Source organism: Olea europaea, chromosome 8, assembly GCF_002742605.1.
Source record: "Olea europaea var. sylvestris chromosome 8, O_europaea_v1, whole genome shotgun sequence".
Classification (NCBI taxonomy): Eukaryota; Viridiplantae; Streptophyta; class Magnoliopsida; order Lamiales; family Oleaceae; genus Olea; species Olea europaea.
Genome location: NC_036244.1, coordinates 5,196,882 through 5,209,168, shown reverse-complemented (window position 1 = coordinate 5,209,168; position 12,287 = coordinate 5,196,882). Strand labels below are relative to the sequence as shown.

At 32.2% G+C, this 12,287-nt stretch overlaps 1 protein-coding gene and 1 non-coding gene across 5 annotated transcripts; one reads left to right on the top strand and one right to left on the bottom strand.

Moving 5' to 3' along the window:
• The first annotated feature begins 2,061 nt into the window (after positions 1–2,061).
• Positions 2,062–2,134, top strand: TRNAE-CUC. Its single transcript has one exon. It is a non-coding gene; the product is annotated as a tRNA-Glu (tRNA).
• A 681-nt stretch (positions 2,135–2,815) lies between these two features.
• LOC111398618 (cyclin-B2-4-like) lies at positions 2,816–7,338 on the bottom strand. 4 transcript variants are annotated; one of them, XR_002703366.1, is made up of 12 exons: positions 7,164–7,337; positions 6,850–6,929; positions 6,599–6,734; positions 6,422–6,478; positions 6,250–6,298; positions 5,608–5,763; positions 5,396–5,527; positions 4,803–4,892; positions 4,405–4,626; positions 4,210–4,308; positions 3,360–3,538; positions 2,816–3,228 (listed from the first exon to the last, which is right to left on the bottom strand). XR_002703366.1 is itself a non-coding variant. In XM_023025612.1 (11 exons), exons 2-11 carry the CDS (start codon positions 6,902–6,904, stop codon positions 3,735–3,737), a joined length of 1,071 nt encoding a protein of 356 aa, XP_022881380.1. In that variant the 5' UTR covers positions 6,905–6,929; positions 7,164–7,338; the 3' UTR covers positions 3,546–3,734. The 4 variants fall into 4 exon arrangements, 3 of the variants coding, with proteins under 3 accessions (XP_022881380.1, XP_022881379.1, XP_022881378.1); XM_023025612.1 differs by lacking the exons at positions 2,816–3,228; positions 3,360–3,538 and adding an exon at positions 3,546–3,784 and having other exon boundaries at positions 4,185–4,308; positions 7,164–7,338; XM_023025611.1 differs by lacking the exons at positions 2,816–3,228; positions 3,360–3,538 and adding an exon at positions 3,547–3,784 and having other exon boundaries at positions 7,164–7,338.
• Positions 7,339–12,287: the final 4,949 nt, after the last annotated feature.

Below are 12,287 nucleotides of genomic sequence, written 5' to 3'. Positions count from 1 at the left end.
TTCATTGTGTTTTTACATTTTTCAGTTTTCAGTTTTTTGTGATTTTTCGTTATTTTTGTTGACTTAAGTGGGCTGATTTCTTGAACTTCTCGTAATAGTGGTATCAGAGCTCGAGACGGGGGTTCTTGGTGCCGGTGTTGGTAGTCTCGAAGGTTTCTTGCACTGGTTCAGTTGATTTCGTTTATTTTTTGAAACCCTAATAAGGGATTTTGGTGAGTTCGTTTCATAATTGTCGAGTTACATATATAATATTTGTCTATACTGTGAGACTTTTGTAACTGACTTAAAATCCCTAAATCTGAGACTTTATCTTGACAATGCCTTTATCTAGAAATCGTAAGTTGTCTGGAATCTAAGAATTGTCTTGATTTATAAGTTGGCTACATAATACGTAGATAGAATTAAAATTAGACAAGAATTAAATATTAAATGAAATGAATAAAATAATAATTTGATATCAATGTTTGGAATAAACTACATTATTCTTACATATACATTAAAGTTTCAATCCCAATTAAAATGGAATCCGAGATATGATTAAAATAATAATAATAGTATTTGTAGTTGCTCACTACAGCATTCGTCCTATCAAACTACTAATTGCTATATATATGTGACTTAAATTGACTATGACAATAAATAACTGCAAATAACATTACTATTAAAAAAAAAAAAAACACTTAGTTTTCATTAAAAAAACATGCCATACCCCGAAATGAATATAACCATTTCAAAGGAATTAGAGGAGCGTACATAAACCGCAATTTGTCTAAATTTAAAGATTTTTTATAAATGACCAAGTTTCATTTTTAATTATACATTTTAATGGATCCACAAATACTATAAACTTATCTATCACTCATTTTTATTTATTTATAAATTGAAATATTTATAAATTTTTCCCAAACTGAGCTAAATGGTTCCTTAGAATCCCTATTTTAAGACAAAAAGATTAAAAGAAAAAGTTGAAATTCTTTTCAAATTTGATAATCACCTTACAAAAAGCAACTAATGAGCGAGCCAGTGAGCATGGCTTGCGAGCGGCTTGCACAAATTTTTTTTTGGATTGGCCCAATTTGCACCCATTGTCATCCCTATATTGTTGGACATATAAAGTGTAGTGGCGAATCCAATAATCCAAGTGAGTATATGCGGTTGCAGGGATTCGTCGAGTGCTGGCTATGTCCCTACTTGTAAGTTGGATCTACACAATTTGGTTTGCTTAATTTTATCTTTTTGCCATTTTTTTTAAAATTATAGACCTTCACAAATATTGGACATGAAATATATTTTGACACTTTTAGTGAACTGTTTGGCTCGTCCGAGTTGGATATGTTTGGTTCTTGTTCAAGACAAGCCGTTGGTGTAAGCCAAGTAAAAAAATTCTTGTGTGAGTCATTCATCAGCTCAAGTCAAGCGAGGCAACTCGCACTAGCTCATTAACTTGCATACAAGCCATCTCATATCATATTGCAAGTAGGCATGACTACTGACTCCTAGGCATGCACAAATTTGTCCATTGCCGCATTCTAAAACAATGGTAATTTCCAATTGCCTATACTCTTTTTCTTTTCATTTTATATTTTTTGCACAATGATTTAACTCAGACAAATATTCAAACCAAATCGATTCTATTTCAACGGTTAGATTGGATCGATTTGAGTTGAAATTTGCCTAAATCGAACAAATTGATTTTGAGTTGAGCTCAAAACCAATTCAACATAAGCCATGCCCGGACCTAGTACCTAGGCCATGTCGTTTCTTTGTTTTAGCAAAGTTTTTAAAATTGTACAAGTCAATTAAACTTTATTTCTATCCACTCATTTTTTCGTAGGATTTAAAGCTTTTATTCACATTTTAAATCTACATAACGATTAATAACGTTCGTTTAATAATCCCATTTCTTTATTGTGATTGGCCCGTTTCTAATTTAATGTTTCTTTGATCCAAATTGAATTGAATTTAATTTGACGAATTTAAGGAATGTGTCTTTTTTTTCCTTGATATCTGTAATGGTTTTGGAAGTACTAAATGAAAGAAATGTATTATCGTAACGTCAAATCCGTTGTAGTCTAGTTGGTTAGGATACTCGGCTCTCACCCGAGAGACCCGGGTTCAAGTCCCGGCAACGGAATGTTTTTTCAATTTTTGTTTCCTTCGGCACCCATGAGCACAAATTAACTTTATGTTTATGTTTAAATACTTTACAGTCTTTCATGTTTTCTTAAGACTTAAAAAAAAAAAGAAGAAATAATAATAATAATAATAATAAATAAATTCAAAAGCTGTTTCGAGATGTCATGAAATATATAAATATAATTGAATAAATTGTTTATTTGCTAATAATTTAATCTTTTAAAATTCAAATAATTTCAGACTAATATGTTTCCCACTACCATGGTATCACCTACTTTATACAAAAGCAAGAAGAAAGGCTCACCTACTTCCTTTGCTAGTTCGCAAGGTAAACATTGGCACAATAATTCAAGTTAGATAAATCTATACGTATAGGGTGGATTTTCAGAGGTATTCACAGGTCACTCACATGGGTGTGAGTCCCATGCCGGGCTCCATGTAATAGAAAATTGTCAAAAAAAAAAAAAAAAATGTGGACTCACTCTATTGTATAAAGCTTGTAGAGGATAAAAAGGATTTCTGGCATATCATAGCAGCCTCCATTCAAATTTTTTTTGTTGAAATTCCCATTATCATTTTTCTATTCAACAAACTATCTAAATGAAATTAGGCCACTTAAGAATTGGCAATTGTTTCCATCAAAAACATGCAAAAAAATAAATAAATAAATAAACAATCCTTATTTTGAACTGGAAAGACTTCATATTTTCTTCGGAAACGAAAACCAAGAATTAAACTTTTGGACAACCTTCAATCATTCACTGGATATACATATCCAATAAATGAAAATGTGAACAAACCGAAAGAGGATTAAACAAGAACAAGAAATAGTTCAAAACAAGTCCCACAAACTATTCAGCTAAGTCAACTTGTTGTCAAGAAACCGCCCCCCACCTAGGGGCAACTTATGTTGCTCACTTTCACCCCCAAACAACCCCCCTGTCCTAAAATTCTTCAAGATTTAAGAGAGAATCAGCAGGCTCTGATTTAGCAGCATATCCATATTTTGAGGTACTGTACTTCTTATGCACACCAGTTAGTTTCCCAGTACCTGCCTTCTGATGGTAAGCTGCCATTAGTTTTGCACATTCCCTACAAAGATCAAAGCCATTAGTTTTGCACATTCCCTACAAAGATCAAAGCCAGCCACCCCAAAGCAATTAAGACTGTCTAGTCACAATTCATTAACTTTTATGAAAAAATTAAGATGAAGCCACACTTACAAAAGCTGGTCCACTGTGTATTTTGTATGCTTCTCGATCGTCTTACTCCACTGCTTTGACTTGCTGAGAGCACATTGGGCTGTAAAGATTGCAGCTGCTTATAACAATGAAGGCGGGAACCTAAGCATCTCATATTCGACTAGGCAGAGCTCGATCATGAAGAAGGATAGCAGCTCCAACTAGTTCAAGTTCACGAAATTGTTTTAAATCAGTAAAACCACATTTATATTTCATCAAGTGGCAAACTAAGCGCATCTCATATTCAACTAGGCAGAGTTCGATCATGAAGAAGGAAAGCAGCTCCAACTAGTTCACGAAATTGTTTTAAATCAGTAAAACCACATTTATATTTCATTAAGTGGGAAACTAAGCATCTCATATTCGACTAGGCAGAGTTCGATCATGAAGAAGGATAGCAGCTCCAACTAGTTCACGAAATTGTTTTAAATCAGTAAAACCGCATTTATATTTCATTAAGTGGCAAACTAAGCATCTCATATTCGACTAGGCAGAATTCGATCATGAAGAAGGATAGCAGCTCCAACTAGTTCAAGTTCAAGAAATTGTTTTAAATCAGTAAAACCACATTTATACTTCATTAAGTGGGAACTTTCGACCAGGCAGAGTTCGATCATGAAGAAGGATAGCAGCTCCAACTAGTTCAAGTTCAAGAAATTGTTTTAAATCAGTAAAACCACATTTATATTTCATTAAGTGTGTATTTGGCATGTAGTACTAGATAAGTATTGATGGTATAATGACTTCAACTTCAGTTTCTTCGTTAATATTGCCTCCCTACCAAACATGCCATAAGAGTACACTAACATTGCACTAGATTACAGACCAACACCTTTATGTCCGATTGAGAAGCTTTAAGAAACCGTCTCATGAACACGTAAGGAGTTGGAAATGAGAGGTTAAACTGTAAGGTGTTGATCATCAATTTCTCCTGCACCACAAGAGAACTATGTAAAAAACAGAAAAAATAAAAAAGAAAGCTATTATTACATAATCATAATATAACCACTAATATACTAAAACACACCATATCAAGAACTTCTTTTCTGCAGTAAGCTCTATCAGAAATTAAAATAAGATCCTCCACAACAGGAACAGAGACTTCTTCATATTTGCAGGCAATGAGCATAGCTGTCACTCCTACAAGCTGGAGTTTCTTTCTTATCACTGGTTGGACAGCTAAGAATCTATCGATGAGACTGACGGTTAAAAATAATGTCTCATCCATCAGTTCGAACTTGTAATGCACCTATACATATAACATTAAGTTAATCGAGTTATATAACTTATTTTGTATAATTTCATAAACTTTGAAGGTCACTAGGATGTAATTTCATACAACATACACATAATGTTAAATTAATCTAGCTATAGAAGTTACTTTATATGATTTCATAAATTTTGAAGGTGTGTAATTTCACGTACCTCAATCAGCCAGTCGATAAGAATACCTCTCATCCTTTCATTGATGTCGAACTGCTGTTCCATATAGTTTGGTTGGACACAGCTACAACTCTGTAGTCAAAATTATGCAATGGGGAAAATTTGATGGCCTTAGCATTCACTATAATAACTCAGAATGCAAGTGATTTAGAATGCTCGAGATCAACTCCTGTGTGTAAAGTTGTAAAAAGGAATCCAGAAAATTGAACTGAACAAGTCACCTATATGCTCATGGTTCCTTTGTGCTCATTTTTGGATTACTTTCTTACATAATCAAAAAAATATTCCTCATTTTGACAATAAGGAAGTATTATTTTCAAATAGGTAGCTTAACTAACTTATGAAGATTAGCAAGCATACATAAAATGAGATTGTAGTCTTATTTTTCACTACAGACTCTACATGATACAGCATAGTCACAATTTCAATGAGTGAAGTAACCAAAAAATATCATCAAGAATTTAAAGAGTTAAGAAATCCATACAATTTCATTTGGAGATCAAAAAACGCAATAATATGCAAGAAAATAAGTGAGCAAAAATTAAGAATTCCAAGTACAACAAAGAATAGTTCACCTCTGTCTTTTTGTAGTAGGCATATATGTTGTCAATATATTCGACAACTGCAAGTGGATTATTCTTATCAGCACTATCTATGTCCACAACTGACTCCTCCTCGTCGATTTCTTCCATTTCAATTTCCGCATCCTACATGAAAATATGAGATCAATGATTCCATTAAACATAGTAACCAGTGACAATTTGCCATGTCAAACAGAAAATGATACCATTCGATCAATTTCTTCGAGCATAGCTTCTGTATGTTGCACGGACATTGGCACATCATAGTCACCGATTACTTTGTAGTCCTCTGCATCAACAATGAGGCAGTCTACCAATTGATGTGAATTGGAAACTTGTTGTTGGATTGATGGCTTGGTTTCCTACAATAACACAGTTTAATACATTTTAGGCACAATAATAACCCAAAATAATCTGAATGCTTTGTTTTGGCTAAGATTAAAACAGTTACGTGTAAGTACATAAGTAAGCTTTAAAAGAAGTATATTTTACTCCTTCAAATCTGGAAACAAATATGTTACTTATTTTGATGAATGAATAATATTATGTGTACACCTCAAGCTGTACACACAGCCTTACACATCCCCCCTTGCATGGAGGGTGGCCCACACAAATTTTATTGTGTGTGGGCCCCCTCCATGTGAATGGAGGGTAAAGTTGTGTGTAAACGGTTATGTACACGTAGCATTGCTCTTGACGAATAATAAATTTCGTATGAAGTAACTTTTCACATAAAATTAAATTATCCAGATACCTACAAAAACGAACGTTACTTTTACTTCTTTTGGTTAGTCAAACATTTGTAACATCAAAAATCAAGTTTCTCTTATTTTTGGAAGAAACTATACCTTAACATATGGATGCTGTTGTTTGCAAGCTATTTGTGCAGCAAACTTCCTGAACATAGCCATTTACTGCAAATTAGTTTCATTTCTATTCCCTCTTCTCTTTGCCATGTAAAACCGAAAATAAAGATTTTTCATTTCAAAACAAGAACAAAAAGGAATCATATTAACAAACCTAGTGATAGGTCGATGCACCGGCACATCAGGTTTCTTGTTACTGATAGCATTTTTTCTGAAAAAGATCCAAAAAAATTAAATAAAATATTAATAATAATGAAGGGGCTCTCAGTGGCATGAAAATAAAGCCAATCATGATTAAGCATCAAAAGATCAGCGATTAACTATTTCATACTCTGTCAAGACAGCTCTCTTGTGAACAGCAGATGGGTAAGGGGGAATTCCTATTATGTTCTTATTGATTGCAGTCAATGCCCTTCTACTATGTCCAACTGCCACTGGAAACTTTTCACCTCCAGGCCCCAGTGCCCCTATATTGATAAAGAATAAAATTATCCCTTTTTTTTCATAATTAGGGTTTTATGACAAAAGATTTTTTATTTAAACAAAAAACGCCCAAGAATTGAATTTTTAAATTTAAATTACCTTGAATATTTGATGGCCTGATCGCACCCGGAAAGTTCTCATCTGATCCACCCATCTTTTTTGCAGCCTTTTGAAATTATCTGTTAAAATTTGGAGTTTTCAATCATACAAACATTAGAGAATTCTAAAATTTCCTCAATAAAAATAAATTCTATTAAAATGATCGATTAAATAAGAAACCATCAATCAACGTTCAAGAAGAAAAAACAAAAACCCAGATCATAACATTTGATGAACAAGAAAAAATAAGCATCTAAATCAAGAAAAATCCACAAGAAATCTGTACGTAAAATTTAATTAAAAGATCCACTCACAGAAAATCCTCAACAAAAGAGAGAAAGAGGCTTTCAAGAAAACCCAATCAATAGATCATTGAAAGAAAAAGATAAAATGCCTCTCTCTCTCTCTCTCTGGTAAGTGGTGGGCGTGTGTTCTTGAAGTTGAATCAGAAGGGCTAGGGAAAATTCTGAGAATACTTAAACGGCGAATTGATGTCTGCAAAAAAACATGCTTTCATAATTTGAAAATTAACGGCTACTTAATCTTAGCCGTTGGATGAAAGGTTGCATCTGATTGTTCCATGTTTGGGCTTCTTAACGGATACTTGGTCCTTTATTGCCATGTGCTTTTTTCAAAATTCTCCAAAACCATAAATTTTCATGCCTTTAAAGGTTTGTTGCTTTAAATACTTTTATTTTTCTAGCTAATAATAAAATTACCCTATTAGAAAAATCCCGCCCCTTTTTTTAATACGGCCCTATTTGGTAGGGATTTTTTGCCCCAAAAAATTGATTTTTTAACCGTTATTTTACTATTCAAGCAGTAATTTTTGACTTCTTTTCTCACATGTGGACCTCACTTTTCTTCTAACGGTCAAAAAATCAATTCTCAAAATTCTTACCAAACGGGCCCCTAATCTCATTGATTCTTCTATCTTTTGTTTTCATTGTCGGCATCGGCCCCCTAGATTTCAAATCCTCAATATTAGTGGAATTTAGAAAGTTTTAATTGGTTAGAATTCGTTACTTGATCGAATCGAGATTCCAACCGTTGTTTAAAACAACTCATATATAACTTCATTAAAAATATCCCCGCACAATCAATGCATTATTGAACATAATTACTTAGTTTGACAATCTTGGAAGTTGGAATGATATTTCATCATTGTAAAAAATGGTTAGCCTTTCTTCGTTTTTTTTTTTTTTTCCTTTCACATTTGCATTAATATGCATGATCGTTGTTTGGTTTAGATGAAAATCATATTTTTAATGAATTTTGATAAGAAAAAAACTGATGAAATATGTGTTAAAAATTGTCCTATGAAATATGAGATCAAAGTTAATTTTTGACTTTAAGTGGTATTTTTATTCAAATTCATAAGTAAACTAAATATGGACATAAACATTTTTCAACTTAAAAAGTGTTAAAATGCAAGATTAATTACATGATTTTAGGTAAGGTAATTCAACAACTTTCCCGACTAACCGGTGAACGGGTCAGGGATGGTCTCCATTCCTACCCCCTCGCCCTCCCTGTCTTGATTAATAAGATTATTATTTTATTAATATATTTATGTGTAAAACTATTATAATTTAGCTGTTTTTATATATATTTTTTCAAAATTTCAAAATAATTTATTATTATAGTGCTATTATAATATAACATAATTTATATAATTAACAATATTTAAAATGAAGAATTATAAATGAGGTCGTACCGTGGGGGGAGATCCCATCCCGACCCAACCTGACCCTGTCGATCCCAAATAAATGAGGACGAGGAATGAGATCCCTGTACTCATTCTCGCCTGATTTTTTCTTCGTCCCATGGTCAAATATAATCTACTTCCCATTTTCTTTTGAGATTTATTTCTTAATCAAGTTATCGAGTTACTTTAATTATATTTGCTTAACTTGATAACTTAGAGTGTGAACCTGATTAATTTATAAATATTGGACTAACATAACATGCACTATGTATTTCATGTTGAAAATAAAGAATGTTGATAGATAAACATTCTTATAGAATTGATCTCGCCCACTCGGGGTGATCAGGAGATCAAGATTGTGAAAATTCTTATCATATATTATCTTTTGACAGATTGAAAAACTTGACATACACTTGATTTACTTTTCAAAATAATGCATTTCTCAATAATTTCATAGTCCAAAGTTTATCATATATTAGGCATAATAAGTGGAATTTTATTTCCATTTCATTAATAAAAGATTTAGCTTTTCAGGCTGACTATGCAAAAGTTCACCCAAACAAGACAGTATGAGATAGAAGTAGAACTATGTAGAAAACTTTTCTTTACAAAAGTGATGATCCATTTGATTTTGAAATATTTCAACTTATTGCAGCGGAGCGTGGATGGCGATGCTACCTTTTCTTATCCCTCTTTTTTCTTTAATTTTTTACTTTTATGTTTAAATAGTGAAATAATATTATGTGGAACATGTTTAATATTTAGATAGGACTCAATAGAGCATTGTGTCAATCATGTTATAAAACGAGTTGAAAGAAAAATGTTGCTCGAGATTATTGAGTAAATCCCATATTATATGCAAGATTTTAAAATGTGGAATGCGTGGCAATGTATTTCGATCGAACATCAAGCACTTCGATCATATGTGTGTTTATGCGAAATATATGCGTAATTATGTATTTTTAAGTTTTAATATTATTTTAAATATTCTAAACTAATAAATAAATAAAATAATGCATTGTTTGAATTTTGTACATATTCTTCAATAATGATTAGGTGAACAATACAAAAACGAAAAATGCACCTTCAAGTTTTTGTAGTTCAGTGAACATCTTAGCAGTGGAACTAGAAGAAGATTGAAGGATGCTCAGGATTGGTATAGATAGTTTGCAATTCTACGAAAAAAATATTTTGATTTTTGATTTTTTTTGGCCCCTGTTTAATCCAGATTAAAACCTAGATTTTAATTTAAATCAAAGTCAACAATTAATTCTAACTATATATTTCAAGGGATTCACAATTTTTTCAATTACACATTCCATCAACTTTTATTAAAATCTACTGAAAATCTTGTTTTAATCCCCTCCAAATAAGAGTTAAATGTCAAAACTCTACAAATTGTTGTATATAATTCATGGGCTTGGATGATTTGGGCTAATTGAATGTGTTGGGCTTAATTTACCTTTTTAAGTTATAAAAATGGGCTCGACTTTATAAGACTAATCGTAACACAAATGCAATCATATAATGGTATTTTAGCAGGCATATGAAGTCAACGAAATAGGTTGATTGCATTATTACTTGCATATCTCATATGTAATGTGTTTTGAAAATGTCTCAACCATGTATTGTTCATTTTTATTCAACCTATCTTATCAAGCAAGAGCGTAACAAATATGCAGCAAATGGAGAAATTAATGAACTATTTAGAGGGATTGATTTTGAATTGATAGGATCTTGCTAGCAATTGGAATTGTCTGTAGGGTGTGCATTTCTTTGAGATGATACCGTGAGACAATTCCTCTTGTCAACTTAATTTATGATCTGCACAAGACAATATAGGACCACTAATATTATGCACCTATTTGACGAATTAAGCTACACAAACATAGTCGTTGACATAGTACCTGACATAATGACATGGATTTCGTTTAATTAAAAAAAAAACTAATTAATAAAGTCGACATAAATGAATGTAAAACGGCCTAACCCGTTTGAAAGTAAAATTTGTCTAATAGTACATAATGGGATGTATCGAATGGTGTACACCCTACTCACATGGGTGTGGGACCCATGTGAAAGAAATGATATTTTATTCGAATGGATCTCTCGTCCATGTGAGTGGGGTATACACCATTAGGTACACCCCGATATACCATTGAAAGTATCTTTTATTCCACTCTTTCATTTAGGCGCGCCATCCCAATTCATTCAGAAACCCATTTCCACATTATTTCAGTCTCCAACCTCTGGCAACGCTTTCTGACTAGCTATGATCACTGTGTAAGAAGCTTTTTTCGTAGGCATAAGATATTCGAAGTTTTTTGCTTTGGATTGGCTTTTGAATGAAGCCACTCTCCGATCGATACAGCCCCCACACTGAAGGTGGTAGAATAAGGTAGTTTTTAAAAATTGAAGAATTATTATTTTTCTTTGGATCATTGACGGGAATTCCTTTTTACATTTTTTAAGAATGTCACCGGAACCAACACATGGGTTTTGTCTGTTTAAGAATGCCATTGAAACCAATTTCTTCAAGCAAACTTTTTGACTTTTCTGTGTTTTATAAGTTGAACTCGGACTAGTAAAGTTGCTTTAGTGAAAGGAGAGAATAAAAATTGAAATTGGTGTTTTTTTTGGCAAGGAAACAAATTTTCGAAGATGTGGGTGACATTGTGTTGATGGAGGCCGATGAATAGAATATTATAGACAATATGAAAAATTGGGTGATAAAATGTTAGGATGAGATGGTGTGATTGTGCTTGAGATGGGTATGAAGTTTAACAATGAAAATAAAATATTCGAGTTTTTTAAAAGATATGCTTAAGAGCTAGGTTTTTCAATTAAAAAAAGAAATTAAAAAAAGGATGATGATGGAATTTTGAGATATGCGACACTCATTTGCAGTCGTAAAGGGAAAAGAAGCAGTAATACAAGCGATCCTCTAAAGCCACTAGCAATCGTTCAGAATGGATGTAACGGTTGGTGACTGCATGTTCATATATTTGTAGAATATGGAGAATTAACATAGTACACCTCGAGTACAAATCATAAAACAAGTCCTTTGAAGTCCATACTATATCGATTCAATCCGATGCTCTAGGGGTTTCTGTGATTTGGGAGATGAAGTGGGTTGTCAATTTAGGTCGATTTTGAAAGATTATGGTAAATGTTTTTTTCTTTTTTGAAAGATTTTGTTTTATTTTTTCTTCATTTTCATTTATTCATGTCATAGTGTCAATTCACCTATCACCCGTTTTGTTACCATAGTGTGATTGCTATTTGATAGTCATTTTTTGGGTAATGAATGGGATTTTATATAGTAACATTTTGAATAATAGATGGTTAAAATGTAAGAAAATGTTTTGAATTTACGTGAAAAATATTTTTATTGTGATAATGTGTGATTGAAACTGAGTATGAGAGAAAATAGTTTTAAAAGAATAGTTACCAAACATGGACTATATTAATTGTAATTATATGAAAAAAAATTGATAGTGAAGTAAGATTTATTTTAAAAAATAAAAAATCAAGTTTGTTTTTCTCTTTATGATGAACTTGCAGGAAATTGGTTTAAAATTGAGAAAATTTGGTTGAATATAAAAGTGGAAAGTGACTTTTGTATCAATTTCGACCAAATATACGGATTTGATCCGATAGTCAAATTACAAATATAATTAGATTAACTTGTTCTACTTGTTGAGTAGATTATCGTGCTATATTTGAAAAC